The sequence below is a fragment of the Zonotrichia leucophrys genome, unplaced genomic scaffold (assembly GCF_028769735.1).
Source record: "Zonotrichia leucophrys gambelii isolate GWCS_2022_RI unplaced genomic scaffold, RI_Zleu_2.0 Scaffold_664_27777, whole genome shotgun sequence".
NCBI lineage: Eukaryota > Metazoa > Chordata > Aves > Passeriformes > Passerellidae > Zonotrichia > Zonotrichia leucophrys.
This window is the reverse complement of record NW_026992869.1, coordinates 2,593-27,777: the sequence shown is the minus strand read 5'-3', so window position 1 is coordinate 27,777 and position 25,185 is coordinate 2,593. Positions and strand designations below refer to the sequence as shown.

At 55.5% G+C, this 25,185-nt stretch overlaps 1 protein-coding gene across 1 annotated transcript; it reads left to right on the top strand.

The window, feature by feature from the left end:
• Window positions 1-1,077: 1,077 nt before the first annotated feature.
• On the top strand, window positions 1,078-24,858 carry LOC135441904 (structural maintenance of chromosomes protein 1A-like; the record flags this gene model as incomplete). The annotated part of the gene is made up of 11 exons (XM_064701457.1): window positions 1,078-1,215; window positions 4,366-4,507; window positions 7,166-7,311; window positions 10,249-10,402; window positions 11,391-11,501; window positions 12,882-13,038; window positions 15,070-15,224; window positions 17,631-17,782; window positions 20,030-20,099; window positions 22,316-22,426; window positions 24,691-24,858. Coding segments are annotated over 11 exons (1,420 nt in total), but the record flags the coding sequence as incomplete, so codon positions are not given.
• Between the last annotated feature and the right edge of the window lie 327 nt (window positions 24,859-25,185).

The window sequence follows — 25,185 nt, the reverse complement described above, 5'->3', positions numbered from 1 at the left end:
GGGTTTTGGGGAATTTTTTTGGGGGGAGGATTTGGGGGATTTTGGGGTCCCCCAGATTTGGGGTTTTTGGGGGATATTTGGGACTTTTTCAGGGAGATTTTGGGGGGAAATTTGGGGATTTTTGGGTCCCCCAGATTTGGGGATTTTTGGACAATTTTTGGGGAGATTTTGGGGGGAATTCGGGAAGTTTTTTGGGTGGAATTTGGGGGATTTTGGGGTCCCCCAGATTTGGAGGATTTTGGAAAGGTTTTGGGGGAGACTTTTGGGTGGAATTTGGGGTTTTGAGGAGGATTTGGGGGATTTGGGGGAGGATTTTGGGGAGTTTTTTTGGGGAGGATTTGGGGGATTTTGGTGTTCCCCAGATTTAGGATTTGGGGGATTTTGAGGGGGATTTTGGGGTCCCCCAGATTTGGGGATATTTGGGACTTTTTCAGGGAGATTTTGGGGGAATTTGGGGTTTTTGGGGAGGATTTTTTGGGTGGGATTTGGGGTTTTGAGGAGGATTTGGGGAATTTTGGGCTCCCCCAGATTTGGGGATTTCAGGACGATTTTTGGGGGATTTTGGGGAGATTTTGGGGAATATTTTAGGGTGGATTTGGGGAATTTTGGGGTCCCTCACAATTGGGGGAGACTTTTGGGTGGAATTTGGGGTTTTTGGGGAGGATTTTGGGGATATTTGGGGCCTTTTCAGGGAGATTTCAGGGGAAATTTTGGGGGAGATTTTGGGGAGATTTTTTGGGTGGAATTTGGGGTTTTGAGGAGGATTTGGGGATTTTTGGGGTCCCCCAGATTTGGGGATTTTTGGACGATTTTTGGGGGATTTTGGGGAATATTTTAGGGTGGATTTGGGGGAGATTTTGGGGGATTTTGGGGTTTTTGGGGAATATTTCAGGTGTGGATTTGGGGGATTTTGGGGTTTTTGGGGAATATTTCAGGGTGGATTTGGGGGATTTTGGGGTTTTTGGGGAATATTTCAGGGTGGATTTGGGGGATTTTTGGGTCCCCCAGATTTGGGGATTTTAGGATGATTTTTGGGGGATTTTGGGGGGATTTTGGGGTTTTTGGGGAATATTTCAGGGTGGATTTGGGGGGTTTTGGGCTCCCCCAGGTGGAGGACGAGGTGTTTGAGGAGTTCTGCCGCGAGATCGGGGTCAGGAACATCCGAGAGTTCGAGGAGGAGAAGGTCAAGAGGCAGAACGAGATCGCCAAGAAAAGGTCAGGGACCCCAAAACCCCAAAAAACCCCCAAAAACCCCATCAGGGACCCCAAAAACCCCAAAAATCCCATCAGGGACCCCAAAAACCACCTCAGGGACCCCAAAATTCACTTCAGGGACCCCAAAAACCCCACAGGGACCCCAAAAACACCTCAGGGACCCCAAAAACCCCACAAGGACACCCAAAAAAACCTCTGAGAAACCCCAAAAACCCTCAGGGGTCCTAAAAAACCTCCAGGGCACCCAAAAATCTCCACAGAGACCCCAAAAAACTTCTCAGGGCACCCCAAAAACCCCTCAGGGACCCCAAAAAAGCCCCAGGGACCCCAAAAACCCCACAGGGACACCCAAAAAAACCTCTGAGAAACCCCAAAAAACCTCCAGGGCACCCCAAAAAACCTCCAGGGCACCCCAAAAAACTTCTCAGGGACCCCTAAAAACCCCACAGGGACCCCAAAAAACCTTTCAGAAACCCCAAAAACACCTCAGGGACCCCAAAAATCTCCACAGAGACCCCAAGAAACTTCTCAGGGCACCCCAAAAACCCCCGGGCACCCCAAAAACACCTCAGGGACCCCAAAAACCCCATCAGGGACCCCAAAAACCCCATCAGGGACCTCAAAAACACCTCAGGGACCCCAAAATGCTCCAGGGACCCTAAAAAACCCTCAGGGACCCCAAAAAACCTCAGGGATACCTAAAAAAACCTCTGAGAAACCCCAGAAACATCTCAAGGACCTCAAAAATCCTCTCAGGGACCCCAAAAATCTCCACAGAGACCCCAAAAAACTTCTCAGGGACCCCAAAAACCCCATCAGGGCACCCCAAAAACACCTCAGGGACCCCAAAAATCTCCACAGAGACCCCGAGAAACTTCTCAGGGACCCCAAAAACCCCACAAGGACACCCAAAAAAACCTCTGAGAAACCCCAAAAACCCTCAGGGGTCCTAAAAAACCTCCAGGGCACCCCAAAAACTCCATCAGGGACCCCAAAAACCCCATCAGGGACCCCAAAAACATCTCAGGGACCCCAAAACACCTCAGGGATACCCAAAAAAACCTCTGAGAAGCCCCAGAAACACCTCAAGGACCCCAAAAAACCTTTCAGGAACCCCAAAAATCTCCACAGAGACCCCAAAAACCCCACAGGGACCCCAAAAATCTCCACAGGGACCCCAGAAAATCTTTTCAGGGACCCCAAAAACCCCACGAGGAACCCCAAAAATCCCATTAGAGACCCCAAAAACCCCAAAAACCCCAACAGGGACCCCAAAAAACCTTTCAGGGACCCCAAAAATCACATCAGGGACCCCAAAAACCCCAAAAATCTCCACAGGGACCCCAAAAACCCCACAGGGACCCCAAAAACCCCACAGGGACCCCAAAAACCCTCAGGAACCCCAAAAACACTCAGGGACCCCAAAAACACCTCAGGGACCCCAAAAATCCCATCAGGGACTCCAAAAACCCCAAAAATCTCCACAGAGACCCCAGAAACACCTCAGGAACCCCAAAATGCTCCAGGGACCCCAAAAACCCCATCAAGGACCCCAAAAATCTCCACAGGAATCCCCAAAAACTCCTCAGGGACCCCAAAAACACCTCAGGGACACCCAAAAAAAACCTTTGAGAAACCCCAAAAAACCTCCAGGGCACCCCAAAAACACCTCAGGGACCCCGAAAACACCTCAGGGACCCCAAAATGCTCCAGGGACCCCAAAAAACCTTTCAGGGACCCCAAAAATCTCCACAGAGACCCCAAAAACCCTCGGGGACCCCAAAAACCCCATCAGGGACCCCAAAAATCTCCACAGGGACCCCAAAAACCCCATCAGGGACCCCAAAAACACCTCAGGGACCCCAAAATGCTCCAGGGACCCCAAAAACACCTCAGGGACCCCAAAAATCTCCACAAGGACCCCAAAAACACCTCAGGGACCCCAAAATGCTCCAGGGACCCTAAAAAACCCTCAGGGACCCCAAAAAACCTCAGGGATACCTAAAAAACCTCTGAGAAACCCCAGAAACATCTCAAGGACCTCAAAAATCCTCTCAGGGACCCCAAAAATCTCCACAGAGACCCCAAAAAACCTCCAGGGCACCCCAAAAACCCCGGGGACCCCAAAAACCCCATCAGGGACCCCAAAAACCCATCAGGGACCCCAAAAACCTTTCAGGGACCCCAAAAACCCCACAGGGACCCCAAAAATCTTCTTAGGGACCCCAAAAACACCTCAGGGACCCCAAAAACACCTCAGGGATACCCAAAAAAACCTCTGAGAAACCCCAAAAACATCTCAAGGACCTCAAAAAACTCCTCAGGAACCCCAAAAAAAGCATCTCAAGGACCCCAAAAAACTTCTGAGAAAGCCCAAAGAACTTCTCAGGAACCCCCAAAAATCCCCTGAGGACCCCAAAAACCCCACAGAGACCCCTAAAAACATCTCAGGAACCCCCAAAAACCCTCAGGGACCCAAAAAACTTCTCAGGGACCTCAAAAAAAACCATTAAGGACCCCAAGAAACATCTCAAGAACCTCCAAGAACTTCTCAGGAACCCCAAAAATCCTCTGGGGACCCCAAAAACCCCTCAGAGACCCCAAAAATCATCTCAAGAAATTAAAAAAAACCTCTGAGGAACCCCAAGAAACATCTCTAGAACCTCAAAGAACTTCTCAGGAACCCCAAAAAACCCTTCAGAGACCCCAAAAAATCTCTGAGGAACCCCAAAAATGCCCTGGGGACCCCGAAAAACCTTCAAGGATCTCCAAAACCCCTCAAAGACCCCATAAAACATCTCAGGGACCCCACAAAACCCCTCCGAGATACCAAAAAACCTCTGAGGAACCCCAACAAACATCTCAAGAACCTCCAAGAACTTCTCAGGAACCCCAAAAAAACCTTCAGAGTCCTCAAAAATCCCTCAGAGTCCCCAAAAAAAACTCTCAGAGTCCCCAAGAAACCCCTGAGGAACTTCAACAAACATCTCAAGAACATCCAAGAACTTCTCAGGAACTCCCCAAAATCCCTCAGAGACCCCAAAAATCCCTCAGAGACCCCAAAAAACCTCTCAGAGACCCCAAAAAACCTCTGAGGAACTTCAACAAACATCTCAAGAACCTCTGAGGAACCTCTGTGCTGTCCCCCAGGCTGGAGTTCGAGAACCAGAAGACGCGCTTGGGCATCCAGCTGGACTTTGAGCGCAACCAACTGCGGGAGGACCAGGAGAAGGTGCTGATGTGGGAGCAGGGCGTGCGCAAGGACGAGGCCGAGATCGAGAAGCTCAAGAAGGTTTGGGGACCTTTGGGTTCTTCTGGGTTCTTTTGGGGTTTTTTGGGGGTTTTTCTGGGGTTTTTGAGGAGTTTTGGGGTCTAGGGTGGCCCATGGTGGAGAAGAGCTGAGGTGGGACCAAAGTTCTGGAGAGAAGGAGAAGCTCAAGAAGTTTTGGGGCTTTTTTGGGGAATTTTTTGGGATTTTTGAGGAGTTTTGGGGTCTCGGGGTGGTCAAGGTGGAGAAGAGCTGAGGTGGGACCAGGAGAGTGCAAGGACGAGGCCGAGATCGAGAAGCTCAAGAAGGTTTGGGGACCTTTGGGTTCTTCTGGGTTCTTTTGGGGCTTTTTGGGGATTTTTCTGGGGTTTTTGAGGAGTTTTGGGGTCTCGGGATGGTCCTGGTGGAGAAGAGCTGAGGTGGGACCAGGAGAGAAAAAGGATGAGGGCAAGATGGAGAAGCTCAAAAAGGTTTGGGGGTTCTGGGTTCTTTTGGGGATTTTTGGGGGTTTTTGAGGAGTTTTGGGGTCTCGGGATGGTCAAGGTGGAGAAGATCTAAGGTGGGACCAGGGAGAGCAGAGGGACAGGAGAAATTGAGAAGGTTTGGGAGCTTTGGGTTTTTCTGGGGCTTTTTGGGGTTTTTTTGGGGTTTTTTTGGGGTTTTTGGGGGGGTTTTTTGGGGTTTTTTGAGGTGTTTTGGGGTCTCGGGATGGTCAAGATGGAGAAGAGCTCAGGTGGGACCAGGAGAGTGCAAGGACGAGGCCAAGATCGAGAAGCTCAAGAAGGTTTGGGGACCTTTGGGTTCTTCTGGGTTCTTTTGGGGCTTTTGAGGAGTTTTGGGGTCTCGGGATGGTCAAGGTGGAGAAGAGCTGAGGTGGGACCAGGAGAGAAAAAGGATGAGGGCAAGATGGAGAAGCTCAAGAAGGTTTGGAGTCTTTGGGTTCTTCTGGGGCTTTTTAGGATTTTTTGGGGTTTTTTGAGGAGTTTTGGGGTCTCGGGATGGTCAAGGTGGAGAAGAGCTGAGGTGGGACCAGGGAGAGCAGAGGGACAGGAGAAATTGAGAAAGTTTGGGACCTCTGGGTTCTTTTGGGGCTTTTTGGGATTTTTTTGGGGTTTTTGAGGAGTTTTGGGGTCTCAAGAGGTTCATGGTGGAGAAGAGCTGAGGTGGGACCAAAGGACAGAAGGGATGGAGAAGCTCAAGAAGGTTTGGGGTTTTTTGGGGCTTTTTTGGGATTTTTTGGGGGTTTTTGAGGAGTTTTGGGGTCTTGGGATGGTCAAGGTGGAGAAGAGCTGAGGTGGGACCAGGAGAGTGCAAGGACGAGGCCGAGATCGAGAAGCTCAAGAAGGTTTGGGGACCTTTGGGTTCTTCTGGGATTTTTTTGGGTTTTTCTGGGGTTTTTTGAGGAGTTTTGGGGTCTCAGGATGGTCAAGGTGGAGAAGAGCTGAGGTGGGACCAGGGAGAGCAGAAGGTCAGGAGAAATTGAGAAGGTTTGGGACCTTCAGGTTCTTCTAGGTTGTTCTGGGGCTTTTTTGGGATTTTTCTGGGGTTTTTGAGGAGTTTTGGGGTCTCAGGATGTTCCTGGTGGAGAAGAGCTGAGGTGGGACCAGGAGAGAAAAAGGATGAGGGCAAGATGGAGAAGCTCAAAAAGGTTTGGCGGTTTTGGGTTCTTTTGGGGCTTTTTGGGGATTTTTTTGGGGATTTTTGAGGAGTTTTGGGGTCTTGGGATGGTCAAGGTGGAGAAGAGCTGAGGTGGGACCAGGAGAACACAAGGACAAGGCCGAGATGGAGAAGCTCAAGAAGATTTTGGGGTTTTTTTGGGGTTTTTTGGCATTTTCCCCAGGAGGAGCAGCGGTACATGAAGACCATCAATAACTTTGGGTTATTTTGGGTTCTTTTGACCATTTTTGCCCATTTTTGGGTGGTTTGTCCCCAGGAGCAGCAGCACATGAAGACCATCGATAACTTTGGGTTCTTTTGCCCATTTTTGCCCGTTTTTGGCCGTTTTTCAGGAGGACCAGCAGCACATGAAGACCATCGATAACTTTGGGTTCTTTTGTCCATTTTTGCCCATTTTTGCCCGTTTTTGACCATTTTTCAGGAGGAGCAGCGGCACATGAAGATCATCGATAACTTTGGTCCATTTTGCCCATTTTTGCCCGTTTTTGGCCGTTTTTCAGGAGGAGCAGCGGCACATGAAGATCATCGATAACTTTGGGTTCTTTTGTCCATTTTTGCCCATTTTTGCCCGTTTTTGGGTGGTTTTTCAGGAGGAGCAGCGGCACATGAAGACCATCGATAACTTTGGTCCATTTTGCCCATTTTTGCCCGTTTTTGGCCGTTTTTCAGGAGGAGCAGCGGCACATGAAGACCATCGATAACTTTGGTCCATTTTGCCCATTTTTGACCGTTTTTGGGTGGTTTTTCAGGAGGAGCAGCGGCACATGAAGACCATCGATAACTTTGGGTTCTTTTGTCCATTTTGTGCCATTTTTGCCCATTTTTGGGTGGTTTGTCCCCAGGAGGAGCAGCGGCACATGAAGACCATCGATAACTTTGGTCCATTTTGCCCATTTTTGACCGTTTTTGGGTGGTTTGTCCCCAGGAGGAGCAGCGGCACATGAAGACCATCGATAACTTTGGTCCATTTTGCCCATTTTTGACCGTTTTTGGGTGGTTTTTCAGGAGGAGCAGCGGCACATGAAGATCATCGACGAGACCATGGCGCAGCTGCAGGACCTCAAGAACCAACACCTGGCCAAGAAGTCGGAGGTGAACGACAAAAACCACGAGATGGACGAGATCCGCAAGAAGCTGGGCGGGGCCAACAAGTGAGGGCGTGGCCTCAAGGGGCGTGGCCAGAAAAAGGGGTGGGGCCAGCAAGGGAGGGCGGGGCCTCAAGGGGCGTGGCCAATGGGGGGTGTGGCCAGCAAGGGAGGGCGGGGGCCTCAAGGGGCGTGGCCAACAAGGGAGGGCGGGGCCTCAAGGGGCGTGGCCAATGGGGGTGTGGCCAACAAGTGAGGGCGGGGCGTCAAGGGGCGTGGCCAATGGGGGTGTGGCCAGCAAGTGAGGGCGGGGCCTCAAGGGTTGTGGCCAATGGGGGGAGTGGCCAGCAAGGGAGGGCGGGGCCTCAAGGGGCATGGCCAGAAAAAAGGGGTGGGGCCAATGAGGGGCTGTGGCCAACAAATGGGGGTGGGGCAAAAAAAGGGGGGGGCCAATGAGGGTATGGCCAACAAGTGAGGGCGGGGCCTCAAGGGGCGTGGCCAAAAAAAGGGTGGGGCCAATGAGGGTCTGTGGCAAACAAATGGGGGTGGGGCAAAAAAAGGGGTGGGGCCAATGAGGGGCTGTGGCCAACAAGTGAGGGCGGGGCCTCAAGGGGCGTGGCCAGAAAAAAGGGGTGGGGCCAATGAGGGCAGGGCCAATGATGGAGTGTGGGCATCAAATGGGGGTGGGGCCAGCCTAAAGGGGTGGGGCCAATGAGGGGCTGTGGCAAACAAGTGAGGGCGGGGCCTAATGGGCATGGCCAGAAAGGGGGTGGGGCCAATGAGGGAGTGTGGCCAACAAATGGGGGTGGGGCTAACAAAGGGTGCTGGACCAATGAATGGGGTGGGGCCAATAAGTGAGGGTGGGTGCAAAGGGGGCGTGGCCAAGGTGAGGGTGGTGACAAAGGGGGTGGGGCTAACAGGTGAGGGCAGGGTTAAAGGGGCGGGGCTAGAAAGAGGAGTAAGGACCATGTGGGCATGTCCGTGGGGGTGTGTCCCCATGTCCCTGTCCCCCCATGTCCCTGTGTCCCTGTCCCCATTGTGTCACTGTCCCCATGTCCCTGGCCCCACCATGTCCCCACACCATGTCCTGATGTCCCTGTCCCCCCTGCCATGTCCCTGCCCCCTGCCACGTCCTCATGTCTGTCCCCGCCATGTCCCCATTCCTTGTCCCCACCATATCCCAGTGTCCCTGTCCCCACACTGTGTCCCTGTGTCCCTGTCCCTGTCCCTGTCCCCACACTGTGTCCCCGTGTCCCTGTCCCCATGTTTCTGTCCCCCCCATGTCCCCATTCCCTGTCCCCATGTCCCTGTCCCCATGTTCTTGTGCCCACCCTGTCCCCACACCGTGTCCCTGTCCCCACTGCGTTCCCATGTTCCTGTCCCGACACCGTGTCCCCAACCATGTCCCTGTCCTCACAACGTGTCCTGTGTCCCTGTCCCCATCCCCTGTCCCCACACCCTGTCCCTACACCATGTCCCTGTTCCCTGTCCCCCGTTCCCTGTCCCCTCACCACATCCCCACACCCTGTCCCCACCGTGTCCCCATGTCCTGTCCCCACACCATGTCCCATCCCCTGTCCCCGTTCCCTGTCCCCATGTCCCTGTCTCCATGTCCCTGTGCCCACCCTGTCCCCACACCGTGTCCGTGTCCCCACACCATGTCCCCTGCCATGTCCCTGTGTCTTTATCCTCACCATGTCCCCATGTCCCTGTCCCCTGCCCTGTCCCCATTCCCTGTGTCCTGTCCCTTGCCCTGTCCCCACTGTGTTCCCATGTCCTGTCCCCACAGAATGTTCCCACCATGTCCCTGCCCCCTGCCATGTCCCCATGTCTCTGTCCCCTCCGTGTCCCCATTCCCCATGTCCCCGTGTCCCTGTCCCCTGCCACATCCCCATTCCCTGTCTGTCTCTGTACCCACACCGTGTCCCTGTGTCCCTGTCCCCTGCCACGTCCCCGTGTCTCTGTCCCCGCCATGTCCCCATTGCCTGTTCCCATGTCCCTGTCCCCACACTGTGTCCCTGTGTCCCTGTCCTCACTCCATGTCCCCATTCCCTGTCCCCACCATATCCCCGTGTCCTGTCCCCACACCATGTCCTGTCCCCACCACGTCTCCATGGTCCCGTCCCCCACTTCACATCCCCATTCCCTGTCCCCATGTCCCTGTCCCCCATTCCTTATCTCCTCTTCATGTCCCTGTGTCCCTGTCCCTATGTCCCTGTCCCCACCACATCCCCATATCCCTATCCCCTGCCATGTCCCCATGTCCTGTCCCCACATTGTGTCCCTGTCCCCCATGCCGTGTCCCTGTCCCCATGGCCCTGTCCCCATGGTGTCCCTGTCCCCAGGGAGATGACCCACCTGCAGAAGGAGGTGACGGCCATCGAGACCCAGTGTCCCTGTCCCCATGATGCCCTGTGTCCCTGTCCCCACCATGTCCCTGTCCCCATGGCCCTGTCCCCATGGTGTCCTGTGTCCATGTCCCTGTCCCCACGGTGTCCCTGTCCCCATGGTGTCCTGTGTCCCTGTCCATGTCCCTGTCCCCACGGTGTCCCTGTCCCCAGGGAGATGACGCACCTGCAGAAGGAGGTGACGGCCATCGAGACCAAATGTTCCTGTCCCCACACTGTGTCCCTGTCCCCATGGTGTCCTGTGTCCCTGTCCCCACCATGTCCCTGTCCCCACGGTGTCCTGTGTCCCTGTCCCCATGGTGTCCCTGTGTCCCTGTCCCCACGGTGTCCCTGTCCCCACGGTGTCCCTGTCCCCATGGCCCTGTCCCCATGGTGTCCTGCGTCCCTGTCCCCATGGTGTCCTGTGTCCCTGTCCCCACGGTGTCCCTGTCCCCACGGTGTCCCTGTCCCCAGGGAGATGACGCACCCGCAGAAGGAGGTGACGGCCATCGAGACCCAGTGTCCCTGTCCCCATGGTGTCCTGTGTCCCTGTCCCCACGGTGTCCCTGTCCCCATGGTGTCCCTGTCCCTGTCCCCACGGTGTCCCTGTCCCCAGGGAGATGACCCACCTGCAGAAGGAGGTGACGGCCATCGAGACCAAGCTGGAGCAGAAGCGCAGCGACCGCCACAACCTCCTGCAGGCCTGCAAGATGCAGGACATCCGCCTGCCGCTGGCCAGGGGCTCCATGGACGACATCAGCCAGGAGGAGGTGACACCCTGGACACCCCCATGTCACCCTGTGTCACCCCTGGGTCACCCCTGTGACACCCCTGTCCCCCTGTGTCACCCTGGGTCATCCCTGTATGACCCACTGGCCAGGGGCTCCATGGGTGACATCAGCCAGGAGGAGGTGACACCTGGGGACACCTTGTGACACCCCATGACACCTGTGTGACACCCCTGTCCCCCTGTGTCACCCTGAGCCACCCCCGTGTCACCCTCTGTGTCCCCCTGGCTGCCGCTGGCCAGGGGCTCCATGGGTGACATCAGCCAGGAGGAGGTGACACCCTGGACACCCCCATGTCACCCTGTGTCACCCTGAGTCACCCTGGGACACCCTGAGCCACCACCAGTTCACCCTGAGTTACCCCTGTCCCCTTGAGCCACCCCTGTCCCTCTGTGTCACCCTCTGTCCTGCCGCTGGCCAGGGGCTCCATGGACGCCATCAGCCAGGAGGAGGTGACACCTGGGACACCCTGGGACACCCCTGTTCCCCTGAGCCACCCCTGTGTCACTCTGGGTCACCCAGCCTGGGTCACCCTGGGTCACCCCTATGTCCCTCTGGTCACTCTTGTTTTCTGTGTCACCCTGGTTGCCCCCATTGTCCCCTCAGGGTGGTGGCATGGGTGAGGTCCCTGTGTCACTCTGAGTGTCCCCATTGTCCCCTCAGGGTGGTGGCACGGGAGAGGTCCCTGTGTCACTCTGACTGCCCCTGTGTCCCCATTGTCCCCTCAGGGTGGTGGCACGGGTGAGGTCCCTGTGTCACTCCGAGTGTCCCCATTGTCCCCTCAGGGTGGTGGCACGGGTGAGGACGCCGGGGGCAGCTCCCAGCGCAGCTCCAGCCATGTCCCGTCATTGTCCCCTCATTGTCCCCATTGTCCCCTCAGGGTGGTGGCACGGGTGAGGACGCCGGTGGCAGCTCCAGCCGTGTCCCATGTGTCACTCTGACTGTCCCTGTGTCCCCATTGTCCCCTCAGGGTGGTGGCACGGGTGAGGACGCCGGGGGCAGCTCCCAGCGCAGCTCCAGCCTCTACGCCCGCGAGGCTCTGATCGAGATCGACTACAGCGACCTGCCCGAGGAGCTCAAGGTGAGACAGCTGGCACAGCTGGCACAGCTGGGCGTGGCCTGGGCACACCCAACACACCTGGGCATGGCCTGGGCACACCCAACACACCTGGGCATGGCCAGAGCACACCTGGGCATGGCCTGGGCACACCTGGGCACACCCAACACACCTGGCACACCTGGGCATGTCCCACACACCTGGGCACAGCTGGGCACACCCCAACATTCCTGGGCATGCCTGGACATGTCCCATGTCCCCAATGTCCCCGATGTCCCCATGTCCCCAATGTCCCCGATGTCCCCAATGTCCCCAATGTCCCCAGTGATGTCCCCAATGTCCCCATGTCCCCAATGTCCCCGATGTCCCCGATGTCCCCGTGTCCCCAGGATGCCCAGGCCAAGGAGGAGATCCAGCAGGAGATGGCCGCCCTGCAGCAGCGGCTGTGTCCCCAATGTCCCTCACACCCCTGATATCCCCAATGTCCCCATGTCCCCTGATGACCCCAGTGTCCCCAATGTCCCCTGATGTCCCCAATGTCCCCAGGATGCCCAGGCCGAGGAGGAGATCCGGCAGGAGATGGCCGCCCTGCAGCAGCGGCTGTGTCCCCAATGTCCCCAATGTCCCCATGTCCCCAATGTCCCCATGTCCCCAATGTCCCCGATGTCCCCGTGTCCCCAATGTCCCCAATGTCCCCTGATGTCCCCAGTGTCCCCAGGATGCCCAGGCCGAGGAGGAGATCCGGCAGGAGATGGCCGCCCTGCAGCAGCGGCTGTGTCCCCAATATCCCCGTGTGTCCCCAATGTCCCCATGTCCCTGATGTCCCCAATGTCTCTCATACCCCTGATGTCCCCAGTGTCCCCAATGTCCCCAGTGTCCCCGATGTCCCCAATGTCCCCAGGATGCCCAGGCCGAGGAGGAGATCCGAGAGGAGATGGCCGCCCTGCAGCAGCGGCTGTGTCCCCAATGTCCCTCACACCCCTGATATCCCCAATGTCCCCATGTATCCCTGATGTCCCCAGTGTCCCCAATGTCCCCGATGTCCCCAATGTCCTCAGGATGCCCAGGCCGAGGAGGAGATCCGGCAGGAGATGGCCGCCCTGCAGCAGTGGCTGTGTCCCCAATGTCCCCATGTCCCCAATGTCCCCATGTCCCCAATGTCCCCGTGTCCCCAGGACGCCCAGGCCGAGGAGGAGATCCGGCAGGAGATGGCCGCCCTGCAGCAGCGGCTGTGTCTCCAATGTCCCCAATGTCCCCAATGTCCCCGTGTCCCCAATGTCCCCAGGACGCGCAGGCCGAGGAGGAGATCCGGCAGGAGATGGCCGCCCTGCAGCAGCGGCTGTGTCCCCAATGTCCCCAATGTCCCTGTGTGTCCCCAATGTCCCCATGTCCCCGTGTCCCCAGGATGCCCAGGCCGAGGAGGAGATCCGGCAGGAGATGGCCGCCCTGCAGCAGCGGCTGACGGAGCAGCAGAGCGTCCTGCAGCGCATCGCCGCCCCCAACATGAAGGCCATGGAGAAACTGGAGAGCGTCAGGGACAAGTTCCAGGAGACCTCGGATGGTGGGGACACCGTGGGGACATGGAGGGGACATGGTGGGAACATGGGGGAGCATCCACAAGTTCCAGGAGACCTCTGATGGTGGGACACCATGGGACAAGGGGACACGGGGACACCATGGGGACAGGGGGGGGACAAGTTCCAGGAGACCTCGGATGGTGGGGACACCATGGGGACATGGAGGGACACAATGGGGACAAGTTCTAGAAGATTTTGGATGGTGGGACACGGGGGGACACCATGGGGATACTGGGGGACAAGTTCCAGGAGACCTCCAGTGGTGGGACACCATGGGGACATGGGGGGGACACCATGGGGACACAGAGGGGACACCATGGGGACGTGGGGGAGACAAGTTGTAGAAGATTTCGGATGGTGGGACAGCATGGGGACACCACAAGGACATGGCGGAGTGTCAGGGATGAGTTCCAGGACACCTCCAATGGTGGGACCCTGTGGGGACACCATGGGGACAGGTTCCAGGAGATGTCAAATGGTGGGACACCATGGGGACATGGTGGGGACAAGTTCCAGGAGACCTTGGATGGTGGGACATCATGGGGGGACATGGGGGCAAGTTCCTGGAGATCTCAGATGGTGGAACACCATGGGGACACCATGGGGACACGGGGTAGTGTCAGGGATGAGACCTTGACTGGTGGGATATGGTGGACCCCAATGTCCCCATTGCTGTCCCCTGGCTGTCTGTGATGTCCCCAGTGTCCCCAATGTCCCCATGGCTGTCCCTGATGTCTCTTGACCCCAATGTCCCCATTGCTGTCCCCTGGCTGTCTGTGATGTCCCCAGTGTCCCCTGATGTCCCCAATGCCCCCATGGCTGTCCCTGATGTCTCTTGACCCCAATGTCCCCATTGCTGTCCCTGCTGTCCCCTGGCTGTCCCCTGACTGTCCCCAGTGTCCTCCCAGAGTTTGAAGCCACCCACAAGCGTGCCAAGAAGGCCAAGCAGGGCTGTCCTGGGGATGTCCCCTTGGTGTCCCCATGTCCTGACCCCAATGTCCCCATGGCTATCCCTGGGTGTCTGATGTCCCTGATGTCCCCTGGCTGTCCCCCGGCTATCTGTGATGTCCCCAATTGTCCCCTGCTGTCCCCAGAGTTCAAGGCTGCCCATAAACACGCCGAGAAGGCCAAGCTGGGGTGTCCTGACCCCAGTGTCCCTGTGGCTGTCCCTGCTGTCCCCTGGGTGTCAGTGATGTCCCCTGGCTGTCCCTGGGTGTCAGTGATGTCCCCAGTGTCCCCAATTGTCCCCGCTGTCCCCAGAGTTCGAGACCACCCACAAGCGCGCCAAGAAGGCCAAGCTGGGGTGTCCTGGGCATGTCCCCTTGGTGTCCCCATGTTCTCACCCCAATGTCCCCATGGTGTCCCCATGGCTGTCCCTGCTGTCCCCTGACCCCAATGTCCCCAGCTGTCCCTGGGTGTCAGTGATGTCCCCAATGTCCGCTGACCCCAGTGTCCCCTGGCTGTCCCCTGGGTGTCAGTGATGTCCCCAGTGTCCCTGCTGTCCCCAGTTGTCCCCAATGTTCCCCCAGAGTTCGAGGCCGCCCGCAAGCGCGCCAAGAAGGCCAAGCAGGCGTGTCCTCACCCCAATGTCCCCATGGCTGTCCCTGCTGTCCCCTGGGTGTCAGTGATGTCCCCAGTGTCCCCTGGCTGTCCCCTGGGTGCCAGTGATGTCCCCAATGTCCCCGCTGTCCCCAGAGTTCGAGACCACCCACAAGCGCGCCAAGAAGGCCAAGCTGGGGTGTCCTGGGGATGGCCCTTTGGTGTCCCCATGTTCTGACCCCAGTGTCCCCATGGCTGTCCCTGCTGTCCCCTGGGTGTCAGTGATGTCCCCAGTGTCCCTGCTGTCCCCAATTGTCCCCGCTGTCCCCAGAGTTCGAGGCCGCCCGCAAGCGCGCCAAGAAGGCCAAGCTGGGGTGTCCTTACCCCAGTGTCCCCATGGCTGTCCCTGGGTGTCTGTGATGTCCCCAGCTGTCCCCAGTGTCCCTGCTGTCCCCAATTGTCCCCGCTGTCCCCAGAGTTCGAGGCCGCCCGCAAGCGCGCCAAGAAGGCCAAGCAGGCGTTCGAGCAGATGAAGAAGGAGCGATTCGACCGCTTCAACTCCTGCTTCGAGGCCGTGGCCACCAACATCGACGAGATCTACAAAGCGCTGTCCCGGAACAGCAGCGCGCAGGTGGGCACACCTGGGCACTCACCTGGGCACACCTGGGCACACCTGGGCACACCTGGGCACACGTGGGCACACGTGGGCATCAGGGCACACACCTGGGCACACACCTGGGCATCAGGGGGCACACACCTGGGCACCTGGGCAGAGCTGTCACACACAGCGCTGTCACAGAACAGCAGCGTGCAGGTGGGCACACCTGGGCACTCACCTGGGCATCTGGGCACACCTGGGCATCAGGGGGCACACACCTGGGCACACACCTGGGCATCAGGGCACACACCTGGGCACACACCTGGGCATCAGGGGGCACACACCTGGGCACACACCTGGGCACACACCTGGGCACACCTGGGCATCGGGGCACACGCCGGGCACACACCTGGGCACACCTGGGCATGGGGCTGGCACACACCTGGGCACACACCTGGGCACACCTGGGCATGGGGCTGGCACACACCTGGGCACACACCTGGGCACACACCTGGGCATCAGGGGGCACACACCTGGGCATCGGGGCACACACCTGGGCACGCACCTGGGCATCAGGGGGCACACACCTGGGCACACCTGGGCATCAGGGGCACACACCTGGGCACACACCTGGGCACACCTGGGCATGGGGCTGGCACACACCTGGGCACACACCTGGGCATCAGGGGGCACACACCTGGGCACACACCTGGGCATCAGGGGGCACACACCTGGGCACTCACCTGGGCACTCACCTGGGCATCGGGGCACACACCTGGGCACACACCTGGGCACAGGGCTGGCACACACCTGGGCACAGGGCTGGCCCCACCCATCCCCAGGTGTTCCTGGGCCCCAAGGAGCCCTGGCTGTGTCACCTGGGTCACCTCAATGTCCCCTGGATGTCTCCAATGTCCCCAGTATCACCTGTGTCACCTGTATCCCCAATGTCCCCAGGGTCACCTGAGTGTCCCCAGTGTCACCTGTGATGTCCCCTCAGGCATTTTTAGGCCCCGAGAACCCTGAGGAGCCGGACCTGGACAAGGACCCATGACAATGTGTCACCTCAATGTCCCCTGTGTCCCCAATGTCTCTAATGTCCCCAGTGACCCCAATCATGACTCCAGTGTCCCCAGTGATGTCCCCAGTGATGTCCCCAATGTCACCTGTGTCCCCCCAGGCGTTCCTGGGCCCTGAGAACCCCGAGGAGCCGTACCTGGATATCAATGACAATGTGTCACCTCAATGTCCCCAATGTTCTCTGTGTCCCTATTGTCCCCAATGTCCCCTCTGATGTCCCCAGTGTCCCCAATGTCCCCTCAATATCCTCCCAGGTGTTTTTAGGCCCCGAGGAGCTGTACCTGGATGGCGTCAATGACAATGATGTCACCTCAATGTCACCTGTGTCCCCAATGTCCCCAATGATGTCCCCAATGATGTCCCCAATGATGTCCCCAATGTCCCCTCAGGCGTTTTTAGGACCAGAGAACCCCAAGAAGCCGCACCTGGATATCAATGACAATGTGTCACCTCAATGTCCCCTGTGTCCCCAGTGTCCCCTCAATGTCCCCAATGTCACCTCTGATGTCCCCAGTGTCCCCAATGTCCCCTGAATGTCCCCAGTGTCCCCAGTGATGTCCCCAATGTCCCCTCACTGTCCCCTCAATGTCCCCCAGGCGTTCCCGGGCCCCAAGAACCCCGAGGAGCCACACCTGGATATCAATGACAATGTGTCACCTCAATGTCTCCTGTGTCCCCAATGTCCCCAGTGACCCCAATGATGTCCCCAATGTCCCCTCAATGTCCCCAATGTCACCTCCATGTCCCCTGTGTCCCCAATGTCTCTAATGTCCCCAATGACCCCAGTGATGTCCCCTCAATGTCCCCAATGATGTCCCCAGTGTCCCCAGTGTCTCTAATGTCCCCAGTGTCCCCAGTGATGTCCCCAATGTCCCCTCAATGTCCCCAATGTCCCCCAGGCGTTCCTGGGCCCCGAGAACCCCGAGGAGCCGTACCTGGATATCAATGACAATGTGTGGCCTCTATGTCCCCAGTGTCCCCTGTGTCCCCTGAATGTCCCCAGTGACCCCAGTGATGTCCCCAGTGTCCTCTCAATGTCCCCAATGTCACCTCTGATGTCCCCAATGTCCCCTCAGGCGTTCCCGGGCCCCGAGAACCCTGAGGAGCTGCACCTGGATATCAATGACAGTGTGTCACCTCAATGTCTCCTGTGTCCCCAATGTCCCCAATGACCGCAATGTCCCCAATGATGTCCCCAATGTCCCCTCAATGTCCCCCAGGCATTTTTAGGCCCCGAGAACCCCGAGGAGCTGTACCTGGACAGGACCCATGACAATGTGTCACCTCAATGTCCCCAATGTCCCCTGAATGTCCCCAGTGTCCCCAATGTCCCCTCAATGTCCCCTCAATGTCCCCCAGGCATTTTTAGGCCCCGAGAACCCCGAGGAGCCGTACCTGGACGGCATCAATTACAACTGCGTCGCCCCCGGGAAGCGTTTCCGGCCCATGGACAACCTGTCAGGGGGGGAGAAAACCGTGGCAGCGCTGGCCCTGCTCTTCGCCATCCACAGGTGGGACCCCAAAAACAACCAGGGGGACCCCAAAATCCGGGGGGACCCCAAAAATCCCAGGGAGGATCACAAAATCCCATGGGAAATCACAAAATCCCCAGGAAAATCCCTAAAACCCCAAGGGAAATCCCAAAAAATCCCCCTTTGGCTGCCCTGGCCCTGCTCTTGGCCATCCACAGGTGGGACCCCAAAAACCCCCGGGGGGACCCCAAAAATCCCATGGGAAATCCCAAAATCCTGAGAGAAATCCCAAAAAATCCCCCTTTGGCTGCCCTGGCCCTGCTCTTCTCCATCCACAGGTGGGACCCCAAAAACACCCGGGGGGACCCCAAAAATCCCAGGGGGACCCCAAAAATCCAGGGGGACCCCAAAAATCCCAGGGAGAATCACAAAATCCCATGGGAAATCCAAAAATCCCCAGGAAAACCCCAAAATTCTGAGAGAAATCCCAAAAAATCCCCCTTTGGCTGCCCTGGCCCTGCTCTTGGCCATCCACAGGTGGGACCCCAAAAATAACCAGGGGGGACCCCAAAAATCCAGGGAGACCCCAAAAACCCGGGGAGACCCCAAAAATCCCAGGGAGAATCACAAAATCCCATGGGAAATCCAAAAATCTCCAGGAAAACCCCAAAGTCCTGAGAGAAATCCCAAAAAATCCCCCCACTGGCTGTCCTGGCCCTGCTCTTCTCCATCCACAGGTGGGACCCCAAAAACACCCGAGGGATCCCAAAAATCCCATAGGAAATCACAAAATCCCGGGGGATCCTAAAATCCAGGAGAAATCCCAGAAACCCCAGGGAAAAATCCCCCTGGGAAATACCAAAAACTCTGGGGAGGACCCCAAATCCACAAGGACCCCAAAACCTGGGAGGACCCCAAAACTGGGTCTGGCTTGTTTTGGGGGTGTCCCTTTTTGGTGTTCCCCCACTTTTGGGGTGCCCCAGTTTCAGGGTTCCCCCCTTTTGAGGTGCCCAGTTTGGAGTCTCAGCCCAGTTTCAGGGTGTCACTTTTTGGGGTTCCCCCACTTTTGGGGTGTTCCTTTTTGGGGCACCCCAGTTTCAGGGTGTCCTCTTTTGGGGTTCCCCAGTTTTGGGGTGTCCCACTTTTGGGGTGCCCAGTTTCAGGGTTCCCCAGTTTCAGGGTTTCTGTTTTTGGGGTTCTCCAGTTTTGGGGTGCCCCAGTTTTGGGGTGTCCCTTTTCGAGGTTCCCCAGTTTCAGGGTGTCCCAGTTTTGGGGTCCCCCCAGTTTTGGGGTCTCAGCCCGGTTTCCCCGCAGTTACAAGCTGGCCCCATTTGGGGTTCCCCAATTTGGGGTGTCCCATTTTCAGGGTACTCCCGTTTTCGGGGTCCCCCCAGTTTCAGGGTTCCCCATTTCGGGGTCCCCCCAATTTCTGGGTCCCTCACTTTCGGGGTCCCCCTGCTCTCCCACAGTTACAAGCCGGCCCCATTTGGGGTTCCCCATTTTCGGGGCCCCCCAATTTCGGGGTCCCCCCAATTTCGGGGTCTCACTCCCTCTCCCCGCAGTTACAAGCTGGCCCCATTTGGGGTTCCCCAATTTGGGGTGTCCCATTTTTGGTGTGTCCCATTTTTGGGGTGTCCCATTTTCGGGTTCCCCCCTGTTTTCAGGGTCTCACTGCTCTCCCAGAGTTACAAGCCAGCCCCATTTGGGGTGCCCCATTTTTGGGGTGTCCCATTTTTGGGGTGTCCCATTTTTGGGGTGTCCCATTTTTGGGGCGCCCCATTTTCGGGGTCCCCCCAATTTCGGGTTCCCCTCAATTTCGGGGTCTCCCTGCTCTCCCACAGTTACAAGCCAGCCCCATTTGGGGTGCCCCATTTTTGGGGTTCCCCATTTTTGGGGTCCCCCCATTTTTGGGGTTCCCCATTTTCGGGGTCTCACTCCCTCCCCCCGAATTTACAAGCCGGTCCCATTTGGGGTGTCCCATTTTCAGAGTGTCCCATTTTCGGGGTCCCCCCATTTTCGGGGTCCCCCTGCTCTCCCACAGTTACAAGCCGGCCCCATTTGGGGTTCCCCATTTTTGGGGTGTCCCATTTTCGGGGTCCCCCCATTTTCGGGGTCCCCCCAATTTCGGGGTCCCCCTGCTCTCCCACAGTTACAAGCCGGCCCCATTTGGGGTTCCCCATTTTTGGGGTGTCCCATTTTCGGGGTGCCCATTTTCGGGGTCCCCCCAATTTCGGGTTCCCCAATTTCGGGTTCCCCCATTTTCGGGGTCCCCCTGCTCTCCCACAGTTACAAGCCGGCCCCGTTCTTCGTGCTGGACGAGATCGACGCCGCTCTGGACAACACCAACATCGGCAAGGTGCGAACTGGGGGGGCCCCTCCCCACTTTTGGGGTGTCCAACCTCATTTTTGGGATCCCCTCCCCTTATTGGGGCTCCCCTGTGTGGTTTTGGGGTCACCCCAATCTCATTTTTACCCTTACCGAGCTGATTTTTTCTGCCCTTAGCACCCAATTTTGGGGTTCCTCATCTCATTTTTGGGGTGTTCCCCTCCCCAGTTTTCAGTTTTGGGGTTCCCCTCCCCATTTTTGGGGCTCCCCTGTGGGATTTGGGGTCACCCCCAATCTCATTTTTATGCTCACCGAGCTGATTTTTCTGTGCTTTGCACCCAATTTTGGGGTTCCTCACCCCAATTTTGGGGTGTCCAACCTCATTTTGGGGTCCCCTCCCCATTTGAGGTTCCCCCATGTGATTTTGGGGTCACCCCAATCTCATTTTTACCCTCACTGAGTTGATTTTTTTCTGCCCTCACCCCCAAATTTTGGGGCTCCCCACTCCAGTTTTGGGGTTCCCCACCTCATTTTTGGGGCGTTCCCCTCTCCAGTTTTCAATTTTGGGGTTCCCCACCCCATTTTTGGGGCTCCCCGTGTGAAGTTTTGGGGTCTGGGGGTGTCACCCCAACCTCCCCCAGCCCCATTTCTGTGCCCCAGGGAGGGATTTTGGGGTTCTACACCCCAATTTTGGGGATCCCCCACCCATTTTGGGGTCCCTTTCCAACTTTTGGGTTCCACTCCCCATTTTTGGGGTGTCCAACCTCATTTTTTGGGGTCTCCACCCCATTTTTTGGGGCTCCCCCATGGGATTTTGGGGTCACCCCAAATCTCATTTTTACAATCACTGAGCTGATTTTGTGTCCCCACCCCCAAATTTTGGGGTTCCCCACTCCATTTTTGGGGCTTCCAGGACCATTTTTTGGGGTGCCAAGTCCATTTTTTAAGGTTTTAGGTTCATTTTTTGGGGCACAAAGGCAGTTTTTGGGGTGTCAAGTGTGTTTTTTGTTTCTAGGTTCATTTTTTGGGGTGCCAAGTTCATTTTTTGAGGTTTCAGCTCCATTTTGGGGGGTTTCAAATTCATTTTTTGGTGTGCCAAGTCCATTTTTTGAGGTTCTAGGTCCATTTTTTGGGGTGCCAGGATGGTTTTTGGGGTGCCAAGCCCATTTTTGGGGGTTCCAAGCCCATTTTTTGGGGTTTCAGGTCCATTTTTTTGACATTCTGGGTTCATTTTTTTGGGCTTCCAGGTCCATTTTTTAAAGTTTTAGCTTCATTTTTTGGGGGGACAAATGCGGTTTTTGGGGCTTCCAGGTCCATATTTTAGGGTGCCAAGTCCATTTTTTGAGGTTCTGGGTTCATTTTTTGGGGTGCCAGGGTTGGTTTTGGGATGCCAAGTTCATTTTTTTCGGTTCTTGATCCATTTCTTTGACCTTCCAGGCCGTTTTGGGGGTGCCAGGTCTGTTTTTGGGGTGCCAAGTGCATTTCTTGGGTGTTTCAAGTCCATTTTTTGGGGTGCCAGGTTTGTTTTTTGAGGTTCTTGGTTAATTTTTTGGCGTGCCAAGTCCATTTTTTCAGGTTCTAGGTCCAATTTTTGGGGTGCTGGGGTGGTTTTTGGGGTGCCAAGCCCATTTTTGGGGTGCCAAGTGCATTTTTGGGGGTCCCGACTTCGGTTTTTGGGGCTTCCAGGACCATTTTTTGGGGTGCCAAGTTCATTTTCTGGGGTGCCAAGTTCATTTTTTGGGGTGCCAACTCCATTTTTGGAGGGTTTTAGGTTCATTTTTTGGGGCGCAAAGGCAGTTTTTGGAGTGTCAAGTTTGTTTTTTGTTTCTAGGTTCATTTTTGGGGTGCCAAGCCCATTTTTTGGGGTGCCAAGTTCATTTTTTGAGGTTTCAGCTCCATTTTGGGGGGTTTCAAATTCATTTTTTGGTGTTCCAAGTCCATTTTTTTGAGGTTTTAGGTCCATTTTTTGGGGTGCCAAGCCCATTTTTGGGGTGCCAAGCCCATTTTTTATGGTGCCGGGGTGGTTTTTGGGGTGCCAAGCCCATTTTTGGGGGTGCCAAGTTCATTTTTTGAGGTTTCAGCTCCATTTTGGGGGGTTTCAAATTCATTTTTTGGGGTGCTGGGATGGTTTTTGGGGTGCCAAGCCCATTTTTTGGGGTGCCAATCCCATTTTTGGGGGTGCCAAGCCCATTTTTGGGGTGCCAAGCCCATTTTTGGGGTGCCAAGCCCATTTTTGGGGTCCCCAGGTGGCCAATTACATCAAGGAGCAGTCGGCTGCCAACTTCCAGGCCATCGTCATCTCCCTCAAGGAGGAATTTTACACCAAGGCCCAGAGCCTGATCGGCGTCTACCCCGAGGTACCCAAAATGGCCCAAAAACGGCCCAAATTCACCTGAAATAACAAAAAATATCCCCAAAAATGCCCCAAATTCACCTGAAATACCAAAAAATATCCCTAAAAACGCCCCAAATTCACCTGAAATACCAAAAACTTCCCCTGAAATACCAAAAAATCCCCAAAACGGCCCCAAATTCCCCTGAAATACCAAAAAATCCCCAAAAATGGCCCCAAATTCCCCTGAAATACAAAAAATACCTCTGAAATACAAAAAATCCCCAAAAACGGCCCCAAATACCCCTGAAACACCCAGAAATACCCCCAAAATATCCCCTAATACCCAAAAAATCCCTAAATTCCCCTGAAATACAAAAAAATACCCCAAAAATGGCCCCAAATACCCCTGAAATACAAAATATACCTCTGAAATACCAAAAATCCCTAAAAACGGCCCCAAATTCCCATAAGACACAAAAAATTCCTCTGAAATACCAAAAACCCCAAAAATGGCCCCAAATTCACCTGAAATATCCAGAAATACCCCCAAAATACCCCTTAATACCAAAAAATATCCTTAAATTCCCCTGAAATACCAAAAAATACCTCTGAAATACCAAAAATCCCTAAAAAACGCCCCCAAATTCCGCTGAAAAACCCCAAAATTTCCCTGAAATAACAAAAATTATCCCTGGAACCCCAAAACTGCAAAAAATAACCCAGAAATACCCTAAAAAAAAAATCTCGAGTACCCCAAAATATCCCCAAAATAACCTCCAAAATTACTTCAAATACCCCAAAACACCCTCAAAACCAAAAAAAAATATCCCCAAATAATCTCCAAAAATACCACAAAAATATCTCAAATATCCCCGAAATAACCTCAAAAAATTCCTCAAATACCAAAAAAAATACCCCAAAAAAACCTCCCTAAAAATACCTCAAATACCCGAAAAATTCCTCAAAAAACTCCCCCAAAAATACCTCAAATACCCCCAAAATTACCTCAAATACCCCAAAATAACCTCCAAAAAATATCTCAAATATCCCAAAATTACCCCAAAAATACCCCAAATGCACCTAAACCCCCAAAATACCCAAAAAAATTCCCCAAAAGTACCCAAAATACCCCCAAAATACCTCAAATATCTCAGAAATACCCTAAAATACCCCAAAATGCCCCCAACATACCTCAAATATCCCTAAATAATCTCCAAAAATATCTCAAATTTCCCCAAAACATCTAAAATATCCTCAAAATAATTCCCAAAAAATACCTCAAATACTCCAAAAAATACCTCAAATAACCAAAAAAACTCTGCAAAAATACCCCCAAAAATTCCCCAAAAATGCCTCAAACACCCCCAAAATACCCCCGAAATCAACTCAAAAAATTCCTCAAATACAAAGAAAAATACCCCAAAAATACCTGAAGAAAACTCCCCCAAAAAAAACCTCAAATACCCCAAAAATACCCCAAAAATACCCCAAAAACTCCCCCAAAAATACTTCAAATACCCCCAAAATTACCCCAAATACCCCAAAATAACTCTCCCAAAATACCCCAAAAATACCCCAAAACCAAGGGGCTCGTGGGGGAGGGGGGGTCTCAAAAACCCCAAAATTGGGGAGGGGTTTGGGGGGGAGGGGCTCAATTGGGGGAGGGGCTCAATTGGGGGAGGGGCTCAATTGGGGGAGGGGTTTGGGGGGGGGGGCTCAATTGGGGGAGGGGCTCAATTGGGGGAAGGGGCTCCATTGGAGGAGGGGTCCCATTGGGGGAGGGGCTCAATTGGGGGAGGGGCTCCTTTGAGGGAGGGGCTCAATTGGGGGAGGGGCTCAATTGGGGGAAGGGTCCCATTGGGGGAGGGGCTCAATTGGGGAGGGGCTCAATTGGGGGAGGGGCTCAATTGGGGGAGGGGTCCCATTGGGGGAGGGGCTCAATTGGGGGAAGGGGCTCCATTGGGGGAGGGGCTCAATTGGTGGAGGGGCTCCTTTGGGGGAGGGGTCCCATTGGGGGAGGGGTCCCATTGGGGGAGGGGCTCAATTGGGGGAGGGGTCCCATTGGGGGAGGGGCTCAATTGGCGGAGGGGCTCAATTGGGGGAGGGGCTCAATTGGGGGAGGGGTCCCATTGGGGGAGGGGTTTTTGGGGGGGAGGGGCTCCATTTTTGGGATGGGTTTTTGGGGGGTTCGGGGGGATTTTGGGGTCACAGGGATTTTTTTGGGGGGGGGGTCCCAGGCCGGGCTGTGACCCCTCCCCCTTCCCCTTCCCCTCCCCCTCCCCCCAGCAAGGCGATTGCGTCATCAGCAAAGTGCTGACCTTTGACCTCACCAAGTACCCGGACACCAACCCCAACCCCAACGAGCAGTGACCCCCCCCAAAATATTGGGGACCCCCCCCAAAATCATCGTGACCCCAAAATCCTGGGGACCCCCCTCCCCAAAATCAGCGTGAACCCCCCTCCTCTAAAATCCTGGGGACCCCCCCCCAAAATCATCGTGAACCCCCCCCAAAAACTCCTGGGGACCCCCCTCAAAATCCCAGAGACTCCTCCCACAAAATCATCATGAACCCCCCCAAAAAATACTGGGGACCCCCCCCAAAATCCTTGGGACCCCAAAGTCCTGGGGACCCCCCACAAATTCATCATGACCGACCCCCCCCAAAATCCTGGGGACCCCAAAATCCCAGGACCCCCTTCGAATTCATCATGACCCCCAAAAAATACTGGGGACCCCCCCCAAAAAAATCCTGGGGACACCCCCAAAATTTTGGGGACCCC